At 40.3% G+C, this 25,588-nt stretch overlaps 1 protein-coding gene across 3 annotated transcripts in view; it reads right to left on the reverse strand.

The window, feature by feature from the left end:
• Positions 1-25,588, reverse strand: part of Hpse2 (heparanase 2 (inactive)) — a 627,972-nt gene that overhangs the window by 114,719 nt on the left and 487,665 nt on the right. For all 3 annotated transcript variants that reach the window (XM_005352317.3, XM_005352316.3, XM_005352315.3), the window contains 2 exons: positions 23,090-23,196; positions 18,682-18,796 (listed from right to left, as the gene is read on the reverse strand). In XM_005352317.3, the coding sequence (XP_005352374.1) occupies positions 18,682-18,796; positions 23,090-23,196 (222 nt within the window). The remainder of the gene's footprint in view (positions 1-18,681; positions 18,797-23,089; positions 23,197-25,588) is intronic.

The following is a 25,588-nucleotide window of genomic DNA, read 5'->3' on the forward strand; positions in this document are numbered from 1 at the left end:
TCAAAATGAAGACATGCAAGCTATGAGCATTTACTTGAAAACAGAATTAATAAAGCAAGACAAATCTAGATCATTAAAATCTTTGAATACCAGACTTAGGCTCTCAGAGGTCTGTATCAGCAAGAGGTATTTGACAAAGGTATCTTAAGAAGAGAGAAGGTACAATTATACCCCTGAATGATACTGTGGAGGAAAGATAAGAAGTGGAAGAAATACAGGAAGATAGGAAGTGAGGAAATAAAGCAGAAAGGAAGTGGGAGGAAATACAGGTAGATTGAAAGTGAGGGGAAATGCAGGCAGATTGGAAGCTCCACCAACAGAATACAAGAGATGGAAGAGAGAATCTCAGGTGTTGAAGATATGATAGAAGAAATGGATAAAATGGTCAAAGAAAATGTCAAATTAAAAAAAAAAATTCCTGACACAAAACATCCAGGAAATGTTTGACACAATGAAAAGAACAAACTTAAGAATAAAAGGAATAAAATAAGGAAAATAATTCCAGTTCAAAGGACCAGAAAATATTTTTAACAAAATCATAGAAAAAAAATTTCCTAAAGAAGGAGATGCCTATAAAGGTAAAAGAAGCATACACAGCAACATAGCGGACAATGAGGACTACTGAGAACACAAGATCAATGACAATGGGTTTTTGATCCTACTGCACATACTGGCTTTGTGGGAGCCTAGGCAGTTTGGATGCTCACCTTACTAGACCTGGATGGAGGTGGGTGGTCCTTGGACTTCCCACAGGGCAGGGAACCCTGATTGCTCTTAGGGCTGACAAGGGAGGAGGACTTAAGTGGGGGAGGAGGAGGGAAATGGGAGGCGGTGGTGGGGAAGAGACAGAAATCTTTAATAAATAAATAAATTAAAAAAAAGAAATGAAAGTTCTTCCACACACAATAATCAAAACACTAAATATACAGAACAAGGAAAAACTATTAAGAACTGCAAGGGAGAAAGACCAAGTAACATATAAAGGCAGACTAGAATTACACCTGACTTCTTGGTGGAAACTTTAAGGGCCAGAAGGGCCTGAATAGTTGTGCTGCAGACTCTGAGAGACCACAGAGTCTCTCAGACTATCATACCCAGCAAAACTTTCAATCATCATAGATGGAGTAAATAAGATATTCCATGGTAATGCCAAAGTTAAATAATATCTATAAATCCAGCCCTACAGAAAGTGCTAGAAAGAAAATTCCAACCTAAGGAGATTAACTACACCCATGAAAATATAGAGAATCAAAAGAAGAAAAGTACATGCACATGTGTACACACACACACACACACACACACGCACACACACACACACACTCACATTATTACACCACCGCCACCACTACCTGCCATCATCACCAATAACAACAACAACAAGAAATAGGAATCACCTGTTGGTCATTGGTCATTGATTTCCTTGTGATACTTACTCCAAACTTGACCATATACTTGGACACAAAGCAACTCTCAACAGATAAAAGATAACTGAAATAACTCGATGCTTTGTGTCTAACCCCCATTGGTTAAAGTTGGATATAACAACTGGCACACGAGAAAGCTTACAAACTCATAGAAACTGAACAACTCTCTACTGAATAAAAATTGGGCCAAGATTAAAAATAAGAAAAAAATTAAAGACTTTCTAGAATTCAATGAAAATGAATACATAACATACCCAAACTTACAGGACACAGTGAAAGTGGTTCTAAGAGGCAACTTCACAGCACTAAGTGCTTACAAAAAACCAACTGGTGATATTTCACACTAGCAATTCAACAGCATACCTGAAAGCTCTAGAACAAAAAGAAACCACACCCAAGAGGAGTAGATAGCAAGAAATAATCAAACCCAGGACTGAAATGAATAAAATATAAACAAAAAGAACAATAAAAAGAATCAATGTGACAAAGAGTTGGTTCTTTGAGAAAATCAAAGACAGACAAACCTTTATCCAAACTAACTAAAAAAAACAGGGCCGGGCGGTGGTGGTGCACGCCTTTAATCCCAGCACTCAGGAGGCAGAGGCAGGCGGATCTCTGTGAGTTCGAGACCAGCCTGGTCTACAGAGCTAGTTCCAGGACAGGCTCCAAAACCACAGAGAAACCCTGTCTCGAAAAAACCAAAATCAAAAAAAAAAAAAAAAAAAAACCAGGGAAAATATCCAAAATAACAAAATCAGAAATAAAAAGGAGGACATAACAACAGCGAGAAAATCCACAGAATCATAAGAACAGATTTTTAAAATAGGTATTTCACAAAATTAAAAAAATCTGAAAGAAATGAATAATTTCTTTATAGATATCACTTACTAAAGTTAAATGAAGATCAGATAAACAATTTAAATAGACCTATAACCTCTAAGGAAATAGAAGCAGCCATTAAAAGTCTCCCATCCTTTAAAAAAAAAGCTCAGGACCAGATGGTTTAAGTACAACTTTCTACTAGACATTAAAAGAAAGGTAATACCAAACCTTCTCAAATTATTCTACAAAACATAAACAGAAAGAGCACTGCCCAATTCATTTTATGAGACCATAGTTACCCTAATACTGAAACCACATAAAATCCAACAAAGGAAATTATAAACCAACTTCTATTACGTACACATAAGCAAAAATACTCAGTTAAATACTTGCAACCCAAATCTAAGAACACATAAAAAAGATCACCCACTATGATAAATAGGCTCCATTCCAGAGATGCAAGGATGGTTCAATATAGGAAAATCAACAAATGTAATCCATAGTGTAAACAAATTGAAAGACAAAAACCCCACTTGATCATCTTATTAGATTCAGAAAAGACCTTTGACAGAATCTAACACCACTTTGTGATAAAAGTCCCAGAGAGATTAGGAATGCAGGGGACATATCTAAATAAAGGCATCTTAAAGCAAGTGTATAACAAGTATTAAATTAAAAAGAGATAAACTTAAATCAGTTCCGCTAAAACAGGAATAAGACAAGGTTGCCCACACTCTCAATATCTATTCAATATAGTACTTGAAGTCTTAGGTAGAAAAGTTAGACAACTGAAAGAATTAAGGGCATATAAACTGGAAAGGAAGAAGTTAAAGCATCATTATTTGTAGATGATTTGTTAGTATACATAAGCATAAAATTTCCACCTTGAACTCCTACAGCTGATAAACACTTTCCGCAAAGTAGCTGGATACAAAATCAGCTGACAAAAATCAATACTTCTCCTACAGACAAATGACAAACGGACTGATAAGGAAACCAGAGAAACAACACCTTTTATAATAGTCTCAAATAATACAAAATATCTCTGTGTGACTCTAACCAAGCAAGTGAAAGACTTGTGTAATAAAAACTTCATCTTTGCAGAAAGAAATTGAAGAAAATGTTAGAAAATGGAAAGATCTCACTTGCTCTTGGATTGGGAGGATCAACATAGTAAAAATGGCAATTCTACCAAAGGCAATTTATAGATTCAATGCAATCCCCATCAAAATTTCAACAAATTTTTTTTTAACAAGTCTTCAAAGGACAATTCTCAACTTCATATCAAAAACCAAAAATCCCAGAATAGCCACCATAATCCTGAAAAATAAAAGAACTGCTGGATTTCAGGTTGTACTATAGAAGCTATAGCAATAAAAGCTTCATGGTACTGGCATAGAAACAGACATGTTGATCAATGGAATTGAGTTGAAGTCACAGACATAAACGCAAATACCTATGGAAATCTTACTTTTGATAAATAAATAAATCAGACACATTGGAAAAAAGACAGCATCTTCAACAAATGGTGCTGATCAAACTGGATGTCTGCATACAGAAGAATGCAAATAGATCCTTATCTGTCACCCTGAACAACATAAAACCAGACACATAGAACCTGATAGAAGAGAAAGTGGGGAATAGCCTCGAACTCATCAGTATAGGAGAAGACTTTTTGAACAGAACATCAATAGCTCAGACACTACTAAGATCAACAATTAAAAAGTACAAAACTCATGAAACAGACCTTTTAGGCAAAGTATAATGAATGACAGAGTACTTTGTTATTCAGACAAAGTGGCAGACTACAGAATGGGAAAAGATTTTTTTTTTATCAATTCTACATTTTTTTTCTTTCAAGATAGGGTTTCTTAGTTTAACCCTGGCTGTCCTGGAACTCACTCTGTAGACAAAGGCTTCTTGCCTGGAAATCACAAAGATCTTCCTGCTTCTGCCTCTGGAGTGCCAAGACTAAAGGCCACCACCACCAGATATACGCCCAAGAGTTGTATAGCTGGGTCCTGAGACAGAGTCCTTGGAATACACTGCTCTAAATATGATGTCTCCATCAAATCCCTCTCTTCATAGTTTAGAGAACCCCCAGAAGAGGAAGTAGAAAGAGTATAAGAGCCAGAGGGGATGGAGGACATAAGGAGACCAAGGCCCTCTAAATCAAATAAGTAAGGCTCATATAAACTCACAGAGACTGAAGCAGTGAGCACTAGCTTCTTTGCATATATACTATAGTTTTCAGAATAGTATTTTTATGGGACTCCTGAGCGTTTGAATGAGTGGGTCTCTGATTCTTGTGCCTGCTCTTGGGGCTCTTTCTCTTCTGTTGGGTTACCTTATCCAGCATTGATGTGATGTTTTTGTTTTATCATATTTTTTTTGTTATGTTTGGTTGCTATCTCTTAGAAGTCCATTTTTTTTCTGATGAGAAACAGAAACAGTGCAGATTTGAGAGGAAGAGGAGGTGGGGAGGAACTTGGAGGAGTAGAGGGAAGGGAAATTGAAATTTGGATATATTATATGAGAAAAGATTTTTCAATAAAAGAAAAAAAATGAAGGAAAGTAAGAAAAGAAATGAGGCCATGAGTTAGAAAGCAAGCAAGGAGTATACTGGAGAATTTAGAGGGAGGGCAAGGAAGGAAGACATGATATATTAATATTAAAATTATTAAGATATAAAATAATCTTAAAATTGAAAGATAAAAATAAAAAACAAACAAAAACACCAATTGCAGGATTTCCATATGAAATTCATACAGAATAAAAGGAAACTGAAAGAGAAATGTGCCAAGTATGATGGTTCAGGTCAACTGTCAACTTGACAGAATCCTGAATCACCTGGGAGCTGGGCTTCAGGGTGTGTCAGGGCATGTGTGTTGTGTCAAATTATCTTGATTACATTAATTGAGTTGGAAAGACCAACCCATTCATTTTTAATGGAAAAATGTTGAAAAGTCTCCAGCTATGATAACGTTTATTTATTCCTTTTAGTTTTGCCTGTATAATTGAGACTCTGTTGTTGAGTGCATGCCCATAAAAGACTATTATGTATTCTCTAGGAACTGGTGCCTCTGTCTTTATGCTGTGCTATTCTTTATACCTAACAAATTCCTTTTGCTCTGAAGACAGCTTTGTCTGAAACTAGTGCAGCTACTTATTTTCAGGTCTATAAATGTCTTGGTTTCTTCTCTGTTGCTGTGATAAGATGCCATGATAAGAGCAACTTAGGCAGGGAAAGAGTTTATTACAATTCACAGTTCAAGGCTGGGCTATCACTTCAAGGGAAGTCACAGAATTAAAGCTTCAAGTGGCTAATCTGTTACAGCCTCATCTGAAGAATGCAATGGACACACAAATGCCCGTGCTCAGCTCCCTTTCTTACACAGTGAAGAATCCCCTGCCCGGGGAACACACCCTCACACATTTATAGCAGGAATACAAAACTGTTAAGAACATTTTGTAGTAACAGTTTTGTAATTCTTCAAAAAATGTAAACAGACTTTTCAGAGGAACCAGTTGTTCCATTCCTAGATAGCTTAGTCTACACTGCTCTAACGTTTGTAATGTTTGCTGGGATTACAGTTTGTAAAGATCAGGAAGGCTGAGATCAAGGTATTGGTATGATTGGCGTCTGATAAAAGCTGCTCTTTCCTTTCAGTAGTGCTCTGTTGTTCACCTCCAGAGGACAGCTATGCTGTGACCTCACATGGTGGAAGCAATGGTAGGGACAAGAGAGCATAGCCTTCAACTTTGTGTCCCTCTATAAAAGGATACTAGTAATCTCATTTATGAAGAAGGAGCCTATATGATACAAGTGATGCCCAAAGGTCACGTCTTAATATTGCTATACTTTAGATAAAACTAGAGAAGAAGTTTCAGAGGGGATGTCATCTTTCAAACTGTAACACTAGTTATACACCCAATAGAAATGAAAACATACAATATACATTGCACACGTATGTTCAACTGAACACTGTCATTAGACAAAAGTATAAGCAGACCTAATAGCTACCAAAAATAGGTAAATAAAATGCAGCACATCTATATAATACGATTGTGATGGCTAAATTTGGTTTTCAACTTCAATACACCTGTATTTTTTTTCTTGATTGAGTTATTTGAGGTGGAATGAGCCACCCCAAATCTGGACCACATCTCTGGTGGCAGACCATATAAAAGGACAGAAGTAGGAAGTCTTTGCTTTTTGCCTGCTTGTCCTTACTCTCACTGTCAAATTCATCTGTCCTGCTGCTGAGGGATTTTCTACTGGCAGTAAACCCCACTTCATTGGGATTCCAACGCAGACTGAAGACCAAATGAAACATTCTTCTGGACTGAACAAGATCTGAATTCTTGGTCTTTCCATCAGGAGACAGTCTTTGTGAGGCTAGCCAGATCACAGACTGTAAGTTACTCTAATAAATCCCCTTTTAACACACACACACACACACACACACACACACACACACACACACACACTCTAAATTCTATTCTTCTAGAGAACCTTGACTAATAGTGTCTTATTCAGCAAGAGAAGAGAATGAAGTATTGGTACATGCTACAACATGAATCAACATTAAAACATTTTATTAAGTAAAAGTAACCAGATACAAAAGGCCACACAGCATGATCCATTTATATGAAAAGTCCAGGAGAGGCAAGTCTCTGGAGATGGAAAATAGATTAGTGGCTTACAGCATCTGGGGAAAGAGAGAGAGGAATAACTACAGATAGGCATGGAGTTATCTTTTCAGGTGATAATGGCTGTACATCTGTATGAACACATTAAAAATGCATGGTGTATGCATGTATGCACATGTGTATGTGGGTATGCTTACCTATAGAGGAACATGTGAGGGCCAGAGGTTGATGTCAGGACATCTCCTCAATCACTCTCAGTATTATTTTTTGAGACAGGGTCTCTCAGTAATCCTGGAGCTCAGCACTGGCCAGGGATCTGCCTGTCTCTGTTACAGAGTGCTGAAGTCACAGGCTTTCATGTTTGTGCTGGGGATGTGAACACAGGTCCTTATGCTTGTACAGGTAGCAATGGAATAATCTCCTTGGTCTCTCCATAAAGCTGTTGTTAGAAAACTATGGACTGTAGGGATAATTTAATTGGTGAAGTCCTTGCTGTGGAAGCATGAAGACCTGAATTAGATTCCCAGAACCTAAGTAAAAAAAGCCAAGCATGTCAGTGTGTGCTTTTATTCCAAGTGCTGGGGATGCTGAGAAAAATGGGTTGTTGGTGCTCTCTGGCCAGCCAGCCTGGCCTAGTCATGAGCCCCAGGTACCAGTGAGTGACCCTGTGTAGTGAGCCGGACAGGATCGCCATTACAAGATGGCGCCACATCCTGTCTTGTTGGTTATAAACAACCCCATATTTGGCTATGCCTTTGAGAGCTGCATGTCCCCTGCTTCTCGCATGCGCAGTGGATAAGGGTCCTTTGGGCCTATCTCGATGCAGTCTGGTGTCAGCTGATGGTGGCAGCCAATCACAGGGCGACCCGTGCGCCAATTCCCTATATAAGCAGCCGCCATAGTGCCCCCGGGTCTCTCGCCTCTTGCTCTCGCCTCTCTCTCTCTCTCTCTCTCTCTCTCTCTCTCTCTCTCTCTCTCTCTCTCTCTCTCTCTCGCTTCCTGCTCTCTCGTTTCCTGCCCCCCTTCGCTTCATGCTCTCCCTCTTGTTTCTCCCCCCTTCGCTTCATGTTCTCTCTCAACCAAGCACACTCCAGTAAGGCATGATCTGAGAAGAATCCTTGTGTGGTGGTGTTTCTTCCTCGCCGGTAGAGAAGCCCGCCGCAACCCTGGTTTACAAAACAAGGTGGGTCCTGAGGAACTATTTGTAAAGTTGACCTCTAGCCTTCGCATGCACCCCCCACACTAACACACACACACAGAGACACACAAAGAGACACACACAGACGTATACACACAGACACATACAGAAACACATACACAGAGACAGAGACATGCACATACATAGACACACACAGACACACACGCACAGACATACATAGACACACACACACACAGAGATACACAGACAGGCACACACACAAACATGTATATATATACATAAAGGAAAGGGAGCTCCACTGATATTTTGTTTTTTCTGTGAAATTGTATGTGTCCCCTGTACTTTCAATAGCTGTTCAAACAGAAAGATAACTTAGTTTGCTGTATGTCTAGGGAGAATCAAAAGCTAAATTCTGAGAAACTTTGGGGATGAAAAACTTAAACTTTCAAGGATTTGTAGGATAAAGATGCCTAAGTCACTTTCATAGCTAAATCTTTTGGTGACAATTGGGGGAGGAGCTCTTAAAAATCAATTGACAAAATTTGGGCTAGGTTACAAGCAGAGAAAACAGACCCAAAGGGACACTTAGCAAGAGTTCGGTGCTCTATGTCACTTTCTCTGTTGAGTGTATGTTGTATTGATGCTTCACAGACTGTGGTTGTGAGTGGCCATGGCATTGAGAAGAGGGCTCTTCTGACTAGGAAGTCACATACCAGGCAGCATACACTGCACAGGAAGTAGGAGGTGTAAGTCACTACTAAACGGCCTCCATCTCCATTTCTTCTGCATCTTCTATTATACTTACTTTAATGTCTGGAACAAGAGAAAACAGTGTATTTTGTTCAGTCTTTGCCATGCTTAAATCAAAATCTGAGATGTAATAGGACATTGCTAACAGTTCCAAGTTAGTCATGGAGTTAATGATTTACTGAGTTCTGAAAATTGATAAATTGTGGGATATATTTAAATAACTTAAAGCAGAATTTGTTTACTTGTTCAATTTCCATATCTTTTTTTTTTACCATTTCTTTCTAATATTCCATTTCTGTCCTAATATTTTATGTGTGTATGTGCATGTAAGTATGTGTGCATGTGTGTGTGCATGTTCATGTGTCCGTGTGTACATGAGGGTATGTGCATGTGCATATGTATGTGCATGTTCATTTGTGTGCATGTACATGTGTACATGAGGGTGTGTGCACGCATGTGTGTGCATGTGTATGTGCACGTTCATGTGTGCGTGTGTACATGTGTACATGAGGGTGTGTGCATGCATATGTGTGTGTGCATGTGTGTGTGTTTGCTGAGTACTGAGTCTAGGGTTGTTCTATTTCTATAAAGAATTTCTACTTAAACAAATAGCTACTAAAACAAAAACTGAATTAAGAAAAAAACATGTTTCTAACAGTCAGTAATTAGGATTTTTTTGTTGGTTCCCAGAATCATTATCTATCTGTCTACAAATACAGTATCTTTGATAAAATAACCTTAAATTTGTCTCATTGTGACTCACACCAAAATAGCCTTCCAACCACGAAAGGGCATTTCACTTTTTCCTCCTTTTACATCTTTCTTTTTTTTGTCTCCTTTTCTCTTTCTATACTTATTATTCTAAGTAATTTTTCATGGCCTAGGAAAGCTGACCAGCTTAGGCAAGGCATGGCTCTTCTCATTCCAGAGCTGGCCTTGTGCATCTTCATCTGCAGTTGCTTCAAGGGTGGCACAGCATTCTTCTAAACTGAGACACAGCAATACTGAGATGGTTTCTTCTCTGATTTACTTAGGCTTACAAAATTTGCAGTAGCTGCGGTTCTTCAGTATTGTAATCTGGGAACAATATAAATGGCTGAGGGCAGAGTGAGATTTTCAGTTGCTGCTACTCAGTGGTTCACAAAATGTGCTGTCATTAGCACTCTGATGGGCAGACCATGGTTTCCAGGGCTTCCTGGCCATTTATAAACACCATTTATAACGTGAAGGTGTTAGCACCAGCAAGGCAGCCCTGACAAGGCCTTAATTGCTTTCACGGGAAAGTTTGGCCACATCTTTTCTGGAGGGAAAGAAAATGTAATATTTAGTTTGCCTTTAGCTTTTTGCAGTCACTTCCTCTCATACTCAGGAATCACGGCTTTCCCTTTTGTTCCTTTAATTTCCTGGCAATTTTATTTTAAAAAATACATTGATATTTTAGCCATTACTTGACTCTATTTCCATATATCTGTATAAATATTCAAAGATCCTCACCACAATTCCATTCATGTTATTTTTAATAACTATTGTGATTCACAATTTTATACCTTACCAAGTGGCTTAATAAACAACAAAAACACTTAATAATCATTGATTATTTATGATGGGGGAAAGACACACATGCCCTGACTCATCCAACCCCTTGTGACCCCCGAGATAGATGCTGTTTTCGTTGGGGAGGTCACTGATGTTCATTGATGTGTTCTAGTAATTTCAAGTACATACAGGAGGTGACTGGAAAAGCTGGTCAGTCTGATCTCAGAGTCAGTACCTTTAAGAAGTAAATTCAAACACTTCCTACTCTTCGACTTCTGCAGTTATCACCCACTTTCGCAGAGGAAATAAAGGCTCACATGACTACTGTGTTGCATTTTGAGCCCCATCTGATTCCAGGCCAGAGCTGTTTCTACTTTCCAAAGGGATGAGCCGTCACAACTACTAGTGCGTGTTGCTGATAGAAGGCACACAGTACAAAACTGATGAACAGACAAAAGATGGGAATGGCCAGTGATAATCAGAGGAGCCTTATGGAAAGGCGTGAGGGCCAAGGGCTGCCTGCCTGCTCAGATTGTGCACAGCAAAGGCTCTGATCTCAACAGCCAGGGTTCAGAGGCACAGAGGAGAAGAGAAACAAGCCATGCTCACTGGGCATGCAGCCCGGTACTTTGGCCATTGATGGAGGTAGCCTGAGGCCCAGTGATTGATCCCACAGCCAAGGCTGCCCTTCTCTCAGCAGTAGTTGGCCCCCACAAAGAAGGCTGCATATGGAAAAGTCTTTGTTAGGCCTCCTAATGACGGGATAGGATTTCATATCACAGCTGCCCCAAACAGGTACACTTTGCTTCCTTCATGTTCCTGATGGATCCCACGGGAAAGAAAAGAGAGAGAAGAAAGGTTACACTAAGAAACAGGTCACAGGGTAGTTTGTCTGGGTTTGTGCCTCCCCTGCCACACCACCTCCAGGTTTGCAGCTTTTGAATTCTTCAATTTTCACACACCCTGTGTGGCCATGGGACAGCAATGAGAAAAACTTTCTGAGATAATTGTTCATAATTCATCTACCATGACTCACTGGAAAATGAGTGCTTTGGTGTCTTTTTTTGTATTACTGCCATGTTTAGATGCCCCCCTCAACTTGCCTTCTGACAGCTAACTTGCCATTTACTGAGGATCCACCTAGGCACCGTCTCTCCCAGAAGGACTTCTGAGACAGCTCTTTCTGCCTTCATCAGTCTGCCTTTTGTGTTCTTTCCTATTCTTTAAAAATGCTTTTGCCATCTTCACTAATCCCACATCAGACAGAGGTCTGATCTCCAAAATATACAAAGAACTCAAGAAACTGGTCACCAAAAAAACACATAATCCAATAAGAAAATTGGGGTACAGACCTAAACAGAGAATTCTCAACAGAGGAATCTAAAATGGCTGAAAGACACTTAAGGAAATGTTCAACATCCTTAGTAAGCATCAGAGAAATGAAAACAAAACAAGTCTGAGATTCCATCTTACAACTGTAAGAATGGCCAAGATCAAAAACACCGAAGACAACTTATGCTGGAGAGGATGTGGGGTTTTAAAAGGGAACACTTCTGCATTGCTGGTAGGAATGAAAGTTGGTACAGCCTCTTTAGATGTCAGTGTAGCAATTTCTCAGAAAATTAGGAAACAACCTTCCTCAAGACTAATAATACCACTTTTGAGTATATATCCAAAGGATGCTCAATCATGCCACAAGGACATGTGCTCAACTATGTTCATAGCAGCTTTGTTTGTCATAGCCAGAACCTGGAAAAAACCTAATGCCCCTCGACCAAAGAAAAATGTGGTACATTTACACAATGGAGTACTACACAGCCGAAAAAAATAACGACATCTTGAATTTTGCAGGAAAATGGATGGAGCTAGAAAACATTATTTTGAGTGAGGTAACCCAGACCCAGAAAGACAATTATCACATGTACTCACTCATAGGTGATTTTTAAACATAAAGCAAAGAAAACCAGCCTAAAAAACCACAATCCCAGAGAATTTAGACAACAATGAGGACACTAAGAGAGACTTATATAGATCTAATCTACATGGGGAGTAGAAAGTAGAAAAAGACAAGATCTCCTGAGTAAATTGTGAACATGGGGACCTTGGGGGAGGGTTGAAAGGGGGAGGGGAGAGGCAGGGAGGGGAGCAGAGAAAATGTAGAGCTCAATAAAAAAAATGCTTTTGCCATAGTCCCTATTAACTTATCTACCATCTGTCTGTATCCTGTTGTGTCAGCTCCTTGAGGGCAGATACTGCCTACAGTGTCAACATCCAGCAATATGATGACTGTAATAAATCCATACGAATGAATGAAAGAATATAACACTAAACTTTATATTTACTTGACTACTTAAAGACCTTAATTAATACACAGCCTTTTAAAATAAAGATCTCCTTTTTCAGATTTTCTTAAAAAAATTACTGATTACAGCAACTTTACAGATAAAAGGTCTACAAAGAAGAAAAAAAGGTGCCAGTAATTTCCTTGCCCTGAGATATAGCTCCATTTAACAATTTCCTATACTTAACGTGTGAATGCAAAATCAAAATCTTATGCTTTAAATGACTTTTTCAAGTATACTGACAATGGATCTGGAGGTATAAGGGGGAGGCAGTTCCATCCTCAATTCAATTCAATTCAATTCAATTCAATTCAATTCAATTCAATTCAATTCAATTCAATTCAATTCAACTCAATTCAATTCAAAGGGAAACCAGAATCCAAACACACATAACTGATGGTAGAGCTAGGACCACAAATTCTGTCACACTTTTAGGCTCTAGGCTCTATTGCTCCATGTGAGGTCTCATATTTGGATGGTTCAATTGTCAGTCAATCCAGCAACACTGGATATGGGTTAGTGATTCAGTGTTTCTCCTGAAAAAATGGGGCATTAAGTTGATCCTGTACCCTGTACGCTGTGTATAAGGGGTACCATATAGAAGGGACATCTTGAAGGGAGAAAAAAAGATAGGTTATTTAACAACTTGTTCTAGAATTTTGTGATAGACAGGTTAACCAAGTAAGCCAGACTAGCAATAGTAAAAGGCAGAGCTTCTTTCCAAAAGTTAAATAACATCTGAACAGTGATGACTTGGCTCAGAATATATTGCTATGGTGACTACAACCATAGGTTTAATTTCACTATAGTCTACTGAGTTGTACTCTAATCCATGACTGATGATTGTGCTCCCAAGCAGTGCACTAAGAGAGTGCTCAGTGGATATGCACAGGGCTGTTGAATATTTGTTGTTTCTTATGAAGGAAAACTGAGCGGCGAGAGCCCTCAGCTACACCACTGTGCCCAGAGCAGAAATGTTAAGACAGCATGATCCCGCTATTTGTAGCAGTCCTAATCAGGACTGGCCTGTAATCTTACAAACACACTGTGGGTTACTGGCTCGGCAGATGGAGGACCATGTCTTATCTGTGCATCCACATAATGGTGAGTTCAGAGCTCAGAGCCTTTTCTTTTGTTTTTAATTACATTTGTGTGAAGACTTTTTTTGCTGTCCTAGCGTGGGAGTTAGGAAGATGCAGACTGGTAATTCCCCATTCCTTTTTCTGAAAGCTCTGTAAATCACACTCTGAAAAAAAAGCGACAAGCTGAATTCCAAGCCTCTCTGCAGAGACGTGCCCAGGACTGGTGGGGTCTGGACTCTGTCCACCGAATGTGCAGATCTCTTCTGCACAAACATCGTCCTCTCCCAAGGGAGCCCATGCTGAGTGCCTAGCTGTGGAGACTCACATGTCCCCTCTTTCCCAATGGCAGAACTGTCAGGGAGAGGGCTGAGCCGAAGTGTGCTCCTTTTCTCAGGAGCAGGAGGAGGGGATGCCACTCTTCTAGCAGGAAAGCCAGAAGGAAACAAGGGACAGGGCTGAAAAATGATTTCCTGAAGAGAGCTGGGGACAGAGAATCCGTTCTCATCTGCCCCCTTCCCCTCCTCCAGTCTTCTTCCCCCTCACCCTACTTCTTAGCATTTCTTCTGTAAGAGAGAAGTCCTCAGGTCCAGTGGAAAACTGATTAGAGGAACAGAGATGCCCTGTGTCTCATGTGCTCATGCCTTCTGTCTCTACCGCTATCAGTATCTCTCCTCAGAGCAGTACTTTTACATCACCTTCCATCAGTGACACACAAAGTCCACATTTTACAGTATGATTTACCTAAAATGTCCATCTTGTGCTTTGGGATCAACATATAAAATACCCACTATTAAGTATCATTCGTAAAAGCCCCCCCCCCCCAAATCTTCTGTACCAGTTTCCCCCTCATCCTAACTCCTAGAAACCACATTTAAAGTGTCCCCCTGTCTGATATTGTCTCTTACCTTCGACTGGTGCTACAGGAATGGCCTGGCAGGAGCTAAGTTGCACTGCACGAGGCAAAGCTAACTAGGAAGTGGGGAGAGGTGCGATGGGACATGGCCAAAGAAGCCTTGAGGCACAGGGCCTCACAGTTTCTGGATTTACTCAAGAACACCAGTAGAAACAGAAAAGAATTTGCTAACAGGATTCTTTCCTGAAATATACTAAGCTCGGTTTGAAGGAACTGGAAGAGAAAATACTTTTCTGCGGACAAAGTAAAGTGCAGCTCACTAATCTTCCAATCTTTTAACAAACTCTGCTGGAGATGTAACCACAGTGTAAAATCCACAAGCTTTTATTGGCAATGTTATTTGTCAGTTCCACCGCTTTCTGACACAGCAGCCGATATGATCCTCAGGTCTAGCTCCCTTGCCCATCTTAGCGGTCAGCCAGAAGTGTCTTTCAGATCATGCCCTGGTCTGGTCTGATAAATTCTTTCCAGGGGAGACTCGGACACATTCTCTCAGCTGCCAAGTTTCCTACTTATAAGGTGCAGAGGAAAGAGGAAAAGAAAAGCTGGCCACCCTTTTAAGTTTTTTTTTATGTATGATTTCTTTATTAAAGCTCGATGTTTCCAGAAAGGCAGTTTCCCAGCTCACTTGGGCCTTTGTGTTACGTCCATGGAACTTGTTTTAGCGTCTTAAAGGCTTCTGTGAGCTCTGGGGCCATCAGATATCAATGGAGGACTTTTGTGCGATGCTTTTAAAGAAAGCCTGGCAGTTATTCTTGCTTATGGAGAATAAATCTATGAAGGTTTGTGTCTTTAATGTCTACATGGACATGGTATAGGAAGTTACACAGTAGTGTGATAAGATATCCAGGTTGTCCAACCCTGGAACCGAGGCCTGTCTAGCCTTCCAACACCCATCTTTCTCTAGCTTGCCTCCTTCTCTATTCCTCTCCAGACTCAAGACAAAGGCAGAATTTGCCTCAGGCCATGACAAGGACCCTGAGTCGGCACTATGGGAAATAATGTGGCACAGTAAGAGGAAATAGAATTTAAAGCTAGAAAACCCTGGCAGTCCCAGCTACCATGGCTTCTCTGACCTTGGACATTGACTTATTCCTAGAACTTCGGTTCTTATATTTTATTTTTCAGAAAAATTAATACAGTCATATTTACCTTGGTAGGCTTTCTTTAGAGCAGTTTTGTTAAACGACAATTATCTTCTATGTCTATTTTCCATTTCTTATTATACTGCACAGGGACTTGGTCATTTTGGTTTGCCACAGAGATCGACTGCCAGGAAGTATCAATAAGCAAACAGGACAAGATAAAGATGAGTGAATGAAATTTGAATGAAGGAAGGAAAGAAGGAAAAAGGCGGAGTGGCATATTACTGAAACACAAACGAGCACCCTACACCTGTGACTTGGGTAAGATCATCTGCATTGCTGAAAACGGTACTTGAAGCACTGTGTCAGTGTGACCATGGCATCCCTGGTTAAAGCTCACCAGTGATTTTCCTTACTGCTAGGATAAAAGTTCAAAAGCATTGATAATCTGACACCTGCCTACTTTGTGTCTGTCAAGTCTCCCCCTTCCTTCCATGTCTCAGGCACATGTGATCTTATGTTTCTGCAGACATGCCAATTTAGTTCCTACCGTGAAATGTTTATGTTAGCCTCTGTTCTGCATAGAAAGTGAGGTGGAGGACACCAGGAGAACATGGTTCACCGAATCAACTAAGCAGGACTCATACATACTCACAAGGACTAAAGAGGCAAGCATGGGAACTGCATGGGTCTGCACCAGGTTCTCTGCATATATTTATGGCTGTTAGCTTGGTGTTTTTGCATGATGGTGCAGGTGTATCTCTGACTCTTTTTTTTCTGCACTTGGGACTCTTATCCTCCTATTGGGGTGCCTTGCCCAGCCCACATGTGAGAGCTTTTGGCTTGTTTTATTGTATCTTAATTTGTTATGTTTTGCCATTGTCTCTTGGAGGCCTGTTCTCTTCTGAAGGGGAAACAGGAAGGCATTGAATTTGGGGGAGAGGGAAGGTTGGGAATCTGAGAAGAGTGGAAGGAGGGGAAACTGTGTTCAGGTTGTGTTGTATGTGAGAAAAATCTATTTTCAACTTAAGATAAAAGAACATTAAAACAATAAAGAAGTAAAATTTCTTCTTCCCCTTTTTTGAAAAACGAAACAAAACAAAACGAAGAAAGTTGTGTGAAGTCTGCAGATTTGGCTTCTCACCACCAGTTGTCTCTTCACGTCTATGTCATATGCTCAGAAAAGCCTGTCCTATACATCCATCTAGGAGCCTTCATCATATTCTATTATCTATTTATTCATTGTTGCTTCCTTCCCAACTCATGCTGTTCAAAAATAGTTAATAATATTTATTCCAAATAGAGGATATACTCTATGTTTGTTTAACAGTTATGCCTTGACTGTTGTTTTCTAATTATTTTGGCTTATTTATACAGATATATGAAAACAAATATCCATGGTTTGTTGTAATACGAGCGGCGGGGCTGTGTCCCTGGCACCCCGGCCGCCTGCTAGCTTATGCCCCGAAATAACAACACACAAACTGTATTCATTTAAACACTGCTTGGCCCATTTCTATCTAGCCTCTTCTAGGCTAATTCTCACATATTAATTTAGCCCATTTCTAATCCTCTGTGTAGCACCGGTCTTACTGGGAAGATTCTAGCCTACGTCCATCCTGGGTAGGAGCTTCATCGCATGTGCCCCTTAGAGCTGAGCTATGGCGTCTCTCTGAGGCATCTGCCCCCGAGAGGAGAGCTGTCGAGTCTGAGCTCACTTCCTCTTTCTCCCAGCATTCTGTTCTGTTTACTCCACCCACCTATGTTTTAACCTATGAGGGCCAATCAGTTTCTTTATTAACCAATTTCTTAACCAATGAAATCAACAGATTGATATATGACACTCCCACATCAATGGTTCTAAATGGAAAACTCTCTCCCAAGTCCTTCCTACCTTGGTCTCACATACATATTTTGAGGATTATTCTTGTTATATGAATAACAACAACTGTGCCAACTGGTTTCAGTTTTGAGACTTGGGAGCGATACTCCTGTGGGCCACACTATTCCTTGTTCTGGACTGGAAGGCCTCTTGACTTGGGGTTTGGAAGGTAGAAGCAGTGGGGTAGAAACAGATAAAGGGTAGCAATTGGCAGCAACTGTTCCAAGCTGGCTTTATTCTCAGGACCCTCAAGGCAATAGTAATTTAAGGCACAGGATTCCCTTTCTCTGTCTCACCCTCAGTGACCTTATCAAATAAAGCAGATAAAGCATCTGTAAAGGCAACCACAGGTGTGGGGAGAGGAGTCTGATCTTCCTTCAGGACCATGTGATGCTATGATAGCATATGTTACCCATGTAAAAGAATCATCTGTGTGATATTTCTGAAAACAAAACAAAACACAGCTTTTCTGGGCTAACTAAGATTTCTCTGATGATTATGTAGCAGGTCACTCAGAACTCTACCTTGCAGCAAATCTCATCATCACTTAGGGGTCAACATCTAACTCCAAGTGCATTTTAGCCTTAAGAGATGGGCTCCTATTGTATCTGATCTTAGAACACCCCCATCTGCTTTCAACATGCTGCATCTGACGTTAACTAATGTCTCCTATTAGCTTTAAAAGAAAACAATCTGGAAAAATCCACTCTCAAGCAGAGTTCAAACAGGCCACAAGGAGATGTGGAATCTCAACTGTACAAAGTTTGCTAAAGTAATAGTAATGAATTTATACATTATACACAAATAAATGTGTGTGTGTCTGTATGTCTGTGTAGGTGTGTGTGTGGTGAGGGAAGTGAGGCCAAAGCCCATGGAATGGTTCATGAAATCAAAGACAAGAATGCTCTGTCTGATGCATGAAAGAGACCGCCAATAACAGAAGGAGAAAAATCCTCCTGGTGTGGAAAAAAGCATGATCAAAAGAACCAAATGATATGGAAACGAGTTGGGAATCTTTCTCCAGCTTACTTACTGGTAATGGGTTAAAATTCTGGTCCACCAGATGGTTATATCCATGGTCAAAAAATGAGTGTCGTATCACAACATCAATACCCTGATTGGCCAGCATTCCTAAAGTGTTTAGCCATCTAAAAAGCAAAAGAAAAAAAAGCCACATCAGCATATTTAAAATGGCATTTTACAAGAACTGAATATATCTGCAACTCACAAATAAACCCTACCCCCTCCCCCAGGTACCACCATCTTTATTTGATGCTTAAAAGGGAAAATTTTAGGTGCTGGACATGAAGCTGTAAGAGATCGCAAAGATTTTCAAATCTAATCTCTTTATTTTACAGGAAAAGAAACTGAAATCTGAGGGAATAAAATGAATTGTTCATGGTCATAAAGTTATCACAGCTTATGACACATTTTACTTCTGGAATACTAACAAATGAATGCCATGACCACTCATAAGCCTACTGTGTCGTCCCTGGCCACAAACATGCAACCACAGGATTTCATGGTGCAACCTACATCCTCGGTCTCCTCAGTCTGTAACAGGATTCCAACTACATAAGCCAACAGCCTTGTCATTTGGTTCCCTCATGCATCACTGTCCCAGTAAATGTAATTGTGTTTTTCTCAACACAACACTAAACGATTCAGAGATTACCTGAATTACCTGTTACCTCCTCATATGTGATGCCTACATTGACCACATACTTATCCTTGACTATGCTTAGTTTACACCACATACAAAAGCCTGCTTTCTAGGTTCTTCCCGAACTCCCTGCTGACTCTGCTTTGTTGCAGACACATTTAATTCATTCACCAGTTTGTTTCTCTCTCTGTATTGCCATTGCTGAAATCTCGCCTCATATTTGCTCTTACCTCAAACTTCATTCTCTACAGGTCTAAGTTGCACAAACCACTTTTGAGTAGTCAAGAGAGCATGCTCCTTTGTAATAACCCAGATCTTCACACATGTTTTTAACTCCTGCTTAGCATTTCCTACCTACCCTCCTCTAAATCATTTCTTTCCGTTTGCCAAATTCCTTACCATATTAAGCAAGTGCTCTTTTCTAAAAGCTGGCATCCAAGTCAGAAAATTCACCTTCTGCCTTCACAGAGCTCTTTATTTATGCCCTCAGCCAGCATGGCGGATGGTGAGCAGTCACCTATCTCTCTACTGTTCCCCACTAGTTATAGGTCCTCAGTCATGCAACATTTGAACTTAGACTCAGAACACCCAACACAGTTCCTGGTATGTTGTAGGTACACAGCAGTGTTTAGGTTGACATTTATCTGGATAAAATTAGATTCTAGGAACTTTGGAAATCACTATTCAGCACATGGGAAAAATTACACATAGTTATGATTTCCCAAATCTGAAACCATATGGAGCTCTAAACCCATGACTTCTAGAATTAAGTTTTTTCCTTACTGGAATAAAGATCATTTCTAATTCTTATATTATGAATAAATAATGCTTACATTTTAAAATCTTCTTTTTTACATTTACAATTTTATTTTATTCTTATAAAAATGAACACATTTACTGACAATTAGAGTTACAAAACCAAATCCCAAAGCAAAGCAAAACACAAAAACAAAAGTTTTAAATAGAGAAAAGTCTGTGTACAACACAGCAGAATCTTGTGTTAGTTTTGTCACACTGGCACACTGTGACCCAGAGCACTGAAACGACTTTGGAAATATCACATGGCAAAACTACTTGCCTTTATTATTGTCATTAGTTTTGTGAGCCTGTGAACCAGGATAATAGGTTCAGCTCTTGCTCTGCTCCTGAGGCACTGTAGCAAATGGATTAGCAGAGGATGCCCTGTGCTGGACGCAACACGGCCTCTGGGTGAAAGTCACCTAAGTCAGAACTCTCACCATGTTCAGAAAGTACAAATGTCGTGGTCTGTTTTGTTTTATTTATTAATATTTATCCATTAAAGCAAATATGGAGTTTCCTCGCCAAGAAGATATAAAATCCGAGGAAATGCATATCACATTTTGCATGAGCTCCTCCATCAGCACCATCTGCACAGCAACACAGGACAGTCTCTTGGTGTTTTGTGTATGTACATTGCTCACTCAATAACTATTCTCCCATTTCCTAAGTGTTTATTGAATACCTACTACATACTATTGCATGCTACTAGATGCTGGAGACATGGCAGCCTATCAAGATGAATTCACAGTATTCCAAAGAATTTGAAGACTGTCAGGGTAGCACTATCCTTGAGTCTCCATTAGAAGAATTCTGCCCTACGAAGCTCACAGTTATGTGATATATTGGAAAAGTCCTGAGAAAATGCCACCTTTCCACATGCTTACTGGCTTCCTAAGGCTTCTTTGAATGCTCTGCCCCTATCATATTTCTAGGAAAAACTATCCCTTCATGAACACAGCACATTGCTGTGTGCTGCCTGTAGAGCTAAGATGGGATGGATGACAAGAGAGGAAGAGAGAAGACCAGGAGCAGAATGAACTAGGTTTGTCTGATCTCTGTGAAGTAGCACTGATAATTTGAACTACAGTCCAAATGTCAACAACTGTGTTCATTGCAAAGTCCATGTAGAGCTCTATGGCTGTCTGGCTGATGCTCATGTAAAGGGAGGTCTCTGTTCAGCTGCCTCCATCAAGGTCTGTAGTACTTTTCATTTCACACCATTCCTTAAAGGGAAGAGAATTCAGGAAAACATTCAATACAATTGGGCTGCTTGCTGGACCTCACAGCAGAATCATTTGGCAACAGCTAAGGAAAAGCCATTCCCGAGCTGATTCCAGGGGGACCCCATAGTACTGGCTGCCAACCTGGCTTCTCCCCCTTGCAACAGGATTCATATCAAACTAGTGGGGAGTAAATTATAAGAGAAGGCTCTTAGCAGTACTGCATTAAATGCTGATTCACCCCATCATTCATTTCAGCCATGTTTATTGGATGTCTCTGTGAAACACAATGTTAGATGCTGAGATTATAAACATGGAAGACCCAGAGTAACAACATGAATTACACTGAGCAGTTATCTCTGTGAATGTTTGACGTGATTCCATCTGAAAATGCCAGCTGCTTGGCCGTCCTGATCCGTTCTTCACAAATGTGTTAGTGAAGCTGTTTCGATGGAAGGGAACGTCATCTGTCTAATTAGGGACAGCTGTTAGTAGCAAAACACACAGCTGAGGGCAAAGCTACAGTTCATGCTTTGCTCAGCCAGGAAGCCAGGGCCAAAAGACTACAATGAACCAGGAAAAAAATAACTTGGTTAGTCTCTAGTTGTGAGAGGCTTGTGCTGGCTACATGACACTGGAAAGCCAAGCAGAGCTGTATGCTTCTGGCTCAAGTCATCTCCAGGCAACTACAGTAGCCTTCAAGTTCATTTTCTCATCCTTTCCAAGATCCTGCACATAACACTGACAAGGTCTTACTTTAAAAATGCTCGTCAGATTATCTCTTTCTTCTTTGAAATCCTCAGTGGCTTGGTATGAGCCCAGAACAAGGCCTCATTTCCTTTACATGGTTTTCAAGCCCTTCCATGAACTGGTATGAACTCTCTTCATGGTCTCAGCCTTCAGTCCACCCCTGCGGAAACAAGGTTTTCCTCACAGCAGGCACCGCTCCTCTGCGACTGCCTTTCTGGTAACACTTCTTCAGCCTGAGGTACCAGAGCACTCTTTCCATGTCCCACACAAGTACCACTTTCCCCTGAGACCTTTCCTGACAACTCTACTCGGGGAAATTCCTGTATTTCTTTGCAAGCCCATCTCCATCTGTGGGGGATAGAAAGGGAAGCGGTCTACTGTAGCAGGGAAAAGGCTGGACTCCAAGCAGGCCGTCTGGGTTTGAATCTGATCACTGACACCAGCCAAGCTGCCTGGGCTAACGTACTTTAACTCTGCCCTTCAGCTTCTTTGGTTGTGATGAGAGGACAATAGGAGCCTCTGTTTCATGGGCTCACCACAGAGACAAAAGCGTCCATCTCACGGGTTGTCACAATATCAAAGCATCTTAGACAGTACTTGGCACCTGGTAGATCCAGTATACTTCAAAGACTTATTATAGCATAATTATTCTTTGCAATGTAGTTATCTCTCATACTAGTCCCTCTAGTCATGTTTCTGGAGGACAAAACCATGCCTCTGAGAACCATGGTAAAATGCAGCTGGGAGAGCGTATGGTATTGACTCTGTGGTTTGAACTATGCCTTACTCAAGATGTCATCTGTGCTCTGATGCTTATGTCTGACAAAATGTTAGTAGCTGGAGAAGTGACTAATTACTGTTTGTGAAGTGGTTAAAGACATCCACAAATGAACAGATGATAAACTTTCCAGTGGAAAGAAGCTTTGCCTTGTGACAGGAAATGAGTGTGTTATGGTTTCACTGTCTTTTCCTGGAAGGTCCTGGGAGTGAAAACATGAATTACTTACAAGAATCCTGCAGCATAGGAATCTGACAGATTGTTTGTGCCTCCAGCTGAGGTGGTCACCACGCCTTCGAGCCAAATTTTCTTTCCTGGAGTGTATGTATTGACCACCTGTTCACACAACAAAAGCAGAAGGGGACAGATGAGGTTTTCAAAGCTATTCCCAGATGAGAAGCACTGTCACTCCCTAAAGGAAGTGTCTCTCATTCCCTGATCCCAAGTGGTCATGGAGACGTGTATCTGTTACTTTCCTTTTACAGGAAGACCATGCAGAGAGAAGAGGTGGTCTTCTGTGGTGGCTGAGAGGCTGTCTCTGGAGCAGACCGCCCGGAAGGCAGAGAGAGCTGCCACATACAAACAAAAGCATTAGTGTTCCCACATGTTCATTTTTCTTCTTAAATAAACCAAGTGATGGTGTGATAGAACAAATTTGTGTTCTAGAGTGTAAGATGACTTTAGGGATGTGGCATCCCTCACTGGAAAAGGTGAACCACATCATGTTTCTCTGTGAACAGGTGCTGAGAAGCAATGATTTTCAGGACCACATTACACTTCTGTAATAAAGCACACCATCTATGTATCAGAAGTCACTATCCATGAGAGGAGAGAAAATTGTTTCGGGGAAGTGTGTGATGAGCATGGCATGTATATTGCACCATATTTTGAAGACAACTGAAGTAAGGATGAAAAGAAAAGTCCCTGACCCACTGGTCAGATCTGCACAGGGAACCACAGCTGCATGCCTTCCAAGCAGAGGCAAAGCCATGTTAAAATGTGTCCCTCTGAAGTTTTGAAATTACCCAGTCTTTGTTCTACAAGTAGGAGGTTGGCCAAACTATTCAGGTCAGGGTGCAGATACCCTGGAAAGCAATCAGACAGTTCTGTATTGGGTAATACTAGTAGCTTCTGAAAGTACAGTCTGTGTGGCAAGCTTGTCTATAGCTAGTTCATTTTAGGAAATAGTAACTAGCAGGAATGGTGACCTATAGGACTGAAATAAGGAAAAGACAAAAGTAGGATATGTTTTTAAATTCACAACCAGTTCTGGTGACCTGTACTCAACATCATAGGAATTTTGGCAAAAGCCTATATAATCCTCAAAACTGTCCAACTGTCCCTCAAGGTAACAAAATGGGAAGTAGTTACCTCGTGATTTCTATCTCCTGGTGGTCAAGAGTAGCCTAATGAAATTATTTCTCCCTTTATTTCAAGAATAGCTCTGAGAGCTGAGCATATTCCCGAAATATTTGTTGCCTCTGTCTAGAGAAATCCCAGAGAAGGAATAAGAAGCAAGTTTCTTCTGAGTTACACTAGCATCAGGCTCTGGCTGCTGCTACAACAGTTAGGACATGAAGAAAGACTGGAGGATACCAGGATGAACAAGGGAGGCTGGTAAGGAATATAGTGCACGTAGATAACCACTAACTCCTCTCCTAGACATGCTCACTAAAGCCATTCCTCTTCAGGTTTCTAAAGAGTGTGAAGAATCACCATGTCACCGTCAGTGGCAGGTGTCCATAGTGAGAGGACTGAAATACAAAATGTATTCAGTGCATAATATGAAATACTAGGCAGCAGTTGGAGCAAACAATTCAACATAAATTCAGAAGCACAGATATGCTTTAAAGTTTCAGTGATAAGTTAAAAAAAGAAAGTAACATAGTAAGATATGTGGTATGGTACTATTTATGTAACCATTTGTTATACAATAAGGAACAAAGACATCTGTTTTAAGGATGGGTCAAGCATATAATGAAGACACAAAGGAAGAAAATAGACAGAACAGAAACAGGATTTTTGTGAACTGATGATAGGTTTGCTTTAAGTTGAGGTTGAATATACTATAGTACCTTAGGGCTCCCAGAAAGAATATATGTAGATGTATTTTATGAATATATATACAAATATACAATATGAGATATGTATCTATACATGTGACCAAACTCATAGGAAAGCACCAGCAAGTGTATTTGGAGACCTCTCGTTTGCTTCCTGCCATCCAGATGTGAAATAATTACACAGAAACTATATTATTTGCAATACTGTTTGGCCAATAGCTTAAACATATTTCTGTCTTACTCTTATATCTTAAATTAACCCATAATTCGTGTCTATGTTAGCCAAGTGGCTTGGTACCTTTTATCAGCGAGGCAGTCTCATCTTGCTTTCTCTGTGTCTGGATGACAACTGCAGACAGACTCTTTCCTCTTCCCAGAATTCTCCTGTTCTCATCAACCTCCCCCCCCACTCTACTTCCTGCCTGGTCACCCTGCCTAAACTTCCTGCCTGGCTACTGGCCAATCAGACTTTTATTAAACCAATACGAAGTGCTGTGGGACAATGATCTTGTACCCTGTCACTTATATTGTATTGTATTCATCTCAAAAACAAAGATCAGGATTGGTAGATTATATAATAGACTTCAATATATAATATAATAGATTTCACCCAGAAGTGGTGAAATCACCTAGGTAGAATATTTTTTAAAAATAGGATAGAAAGA

The sequence above is a fragment of the Microtus ochrogaster genome, chromosome 8 (genome assembly GCF_000317375.1).
Source record: "Microtus ochrogaster isolate Prairie Vole_2 chromosome 8, MicOch1.0, whole genome shotgun sequence".
NCBI lineage: Eukaryota > Metazoa > Chordata > Mammalia > Rodentia > Cricetidae > Microtus > Microtus ochrogaster.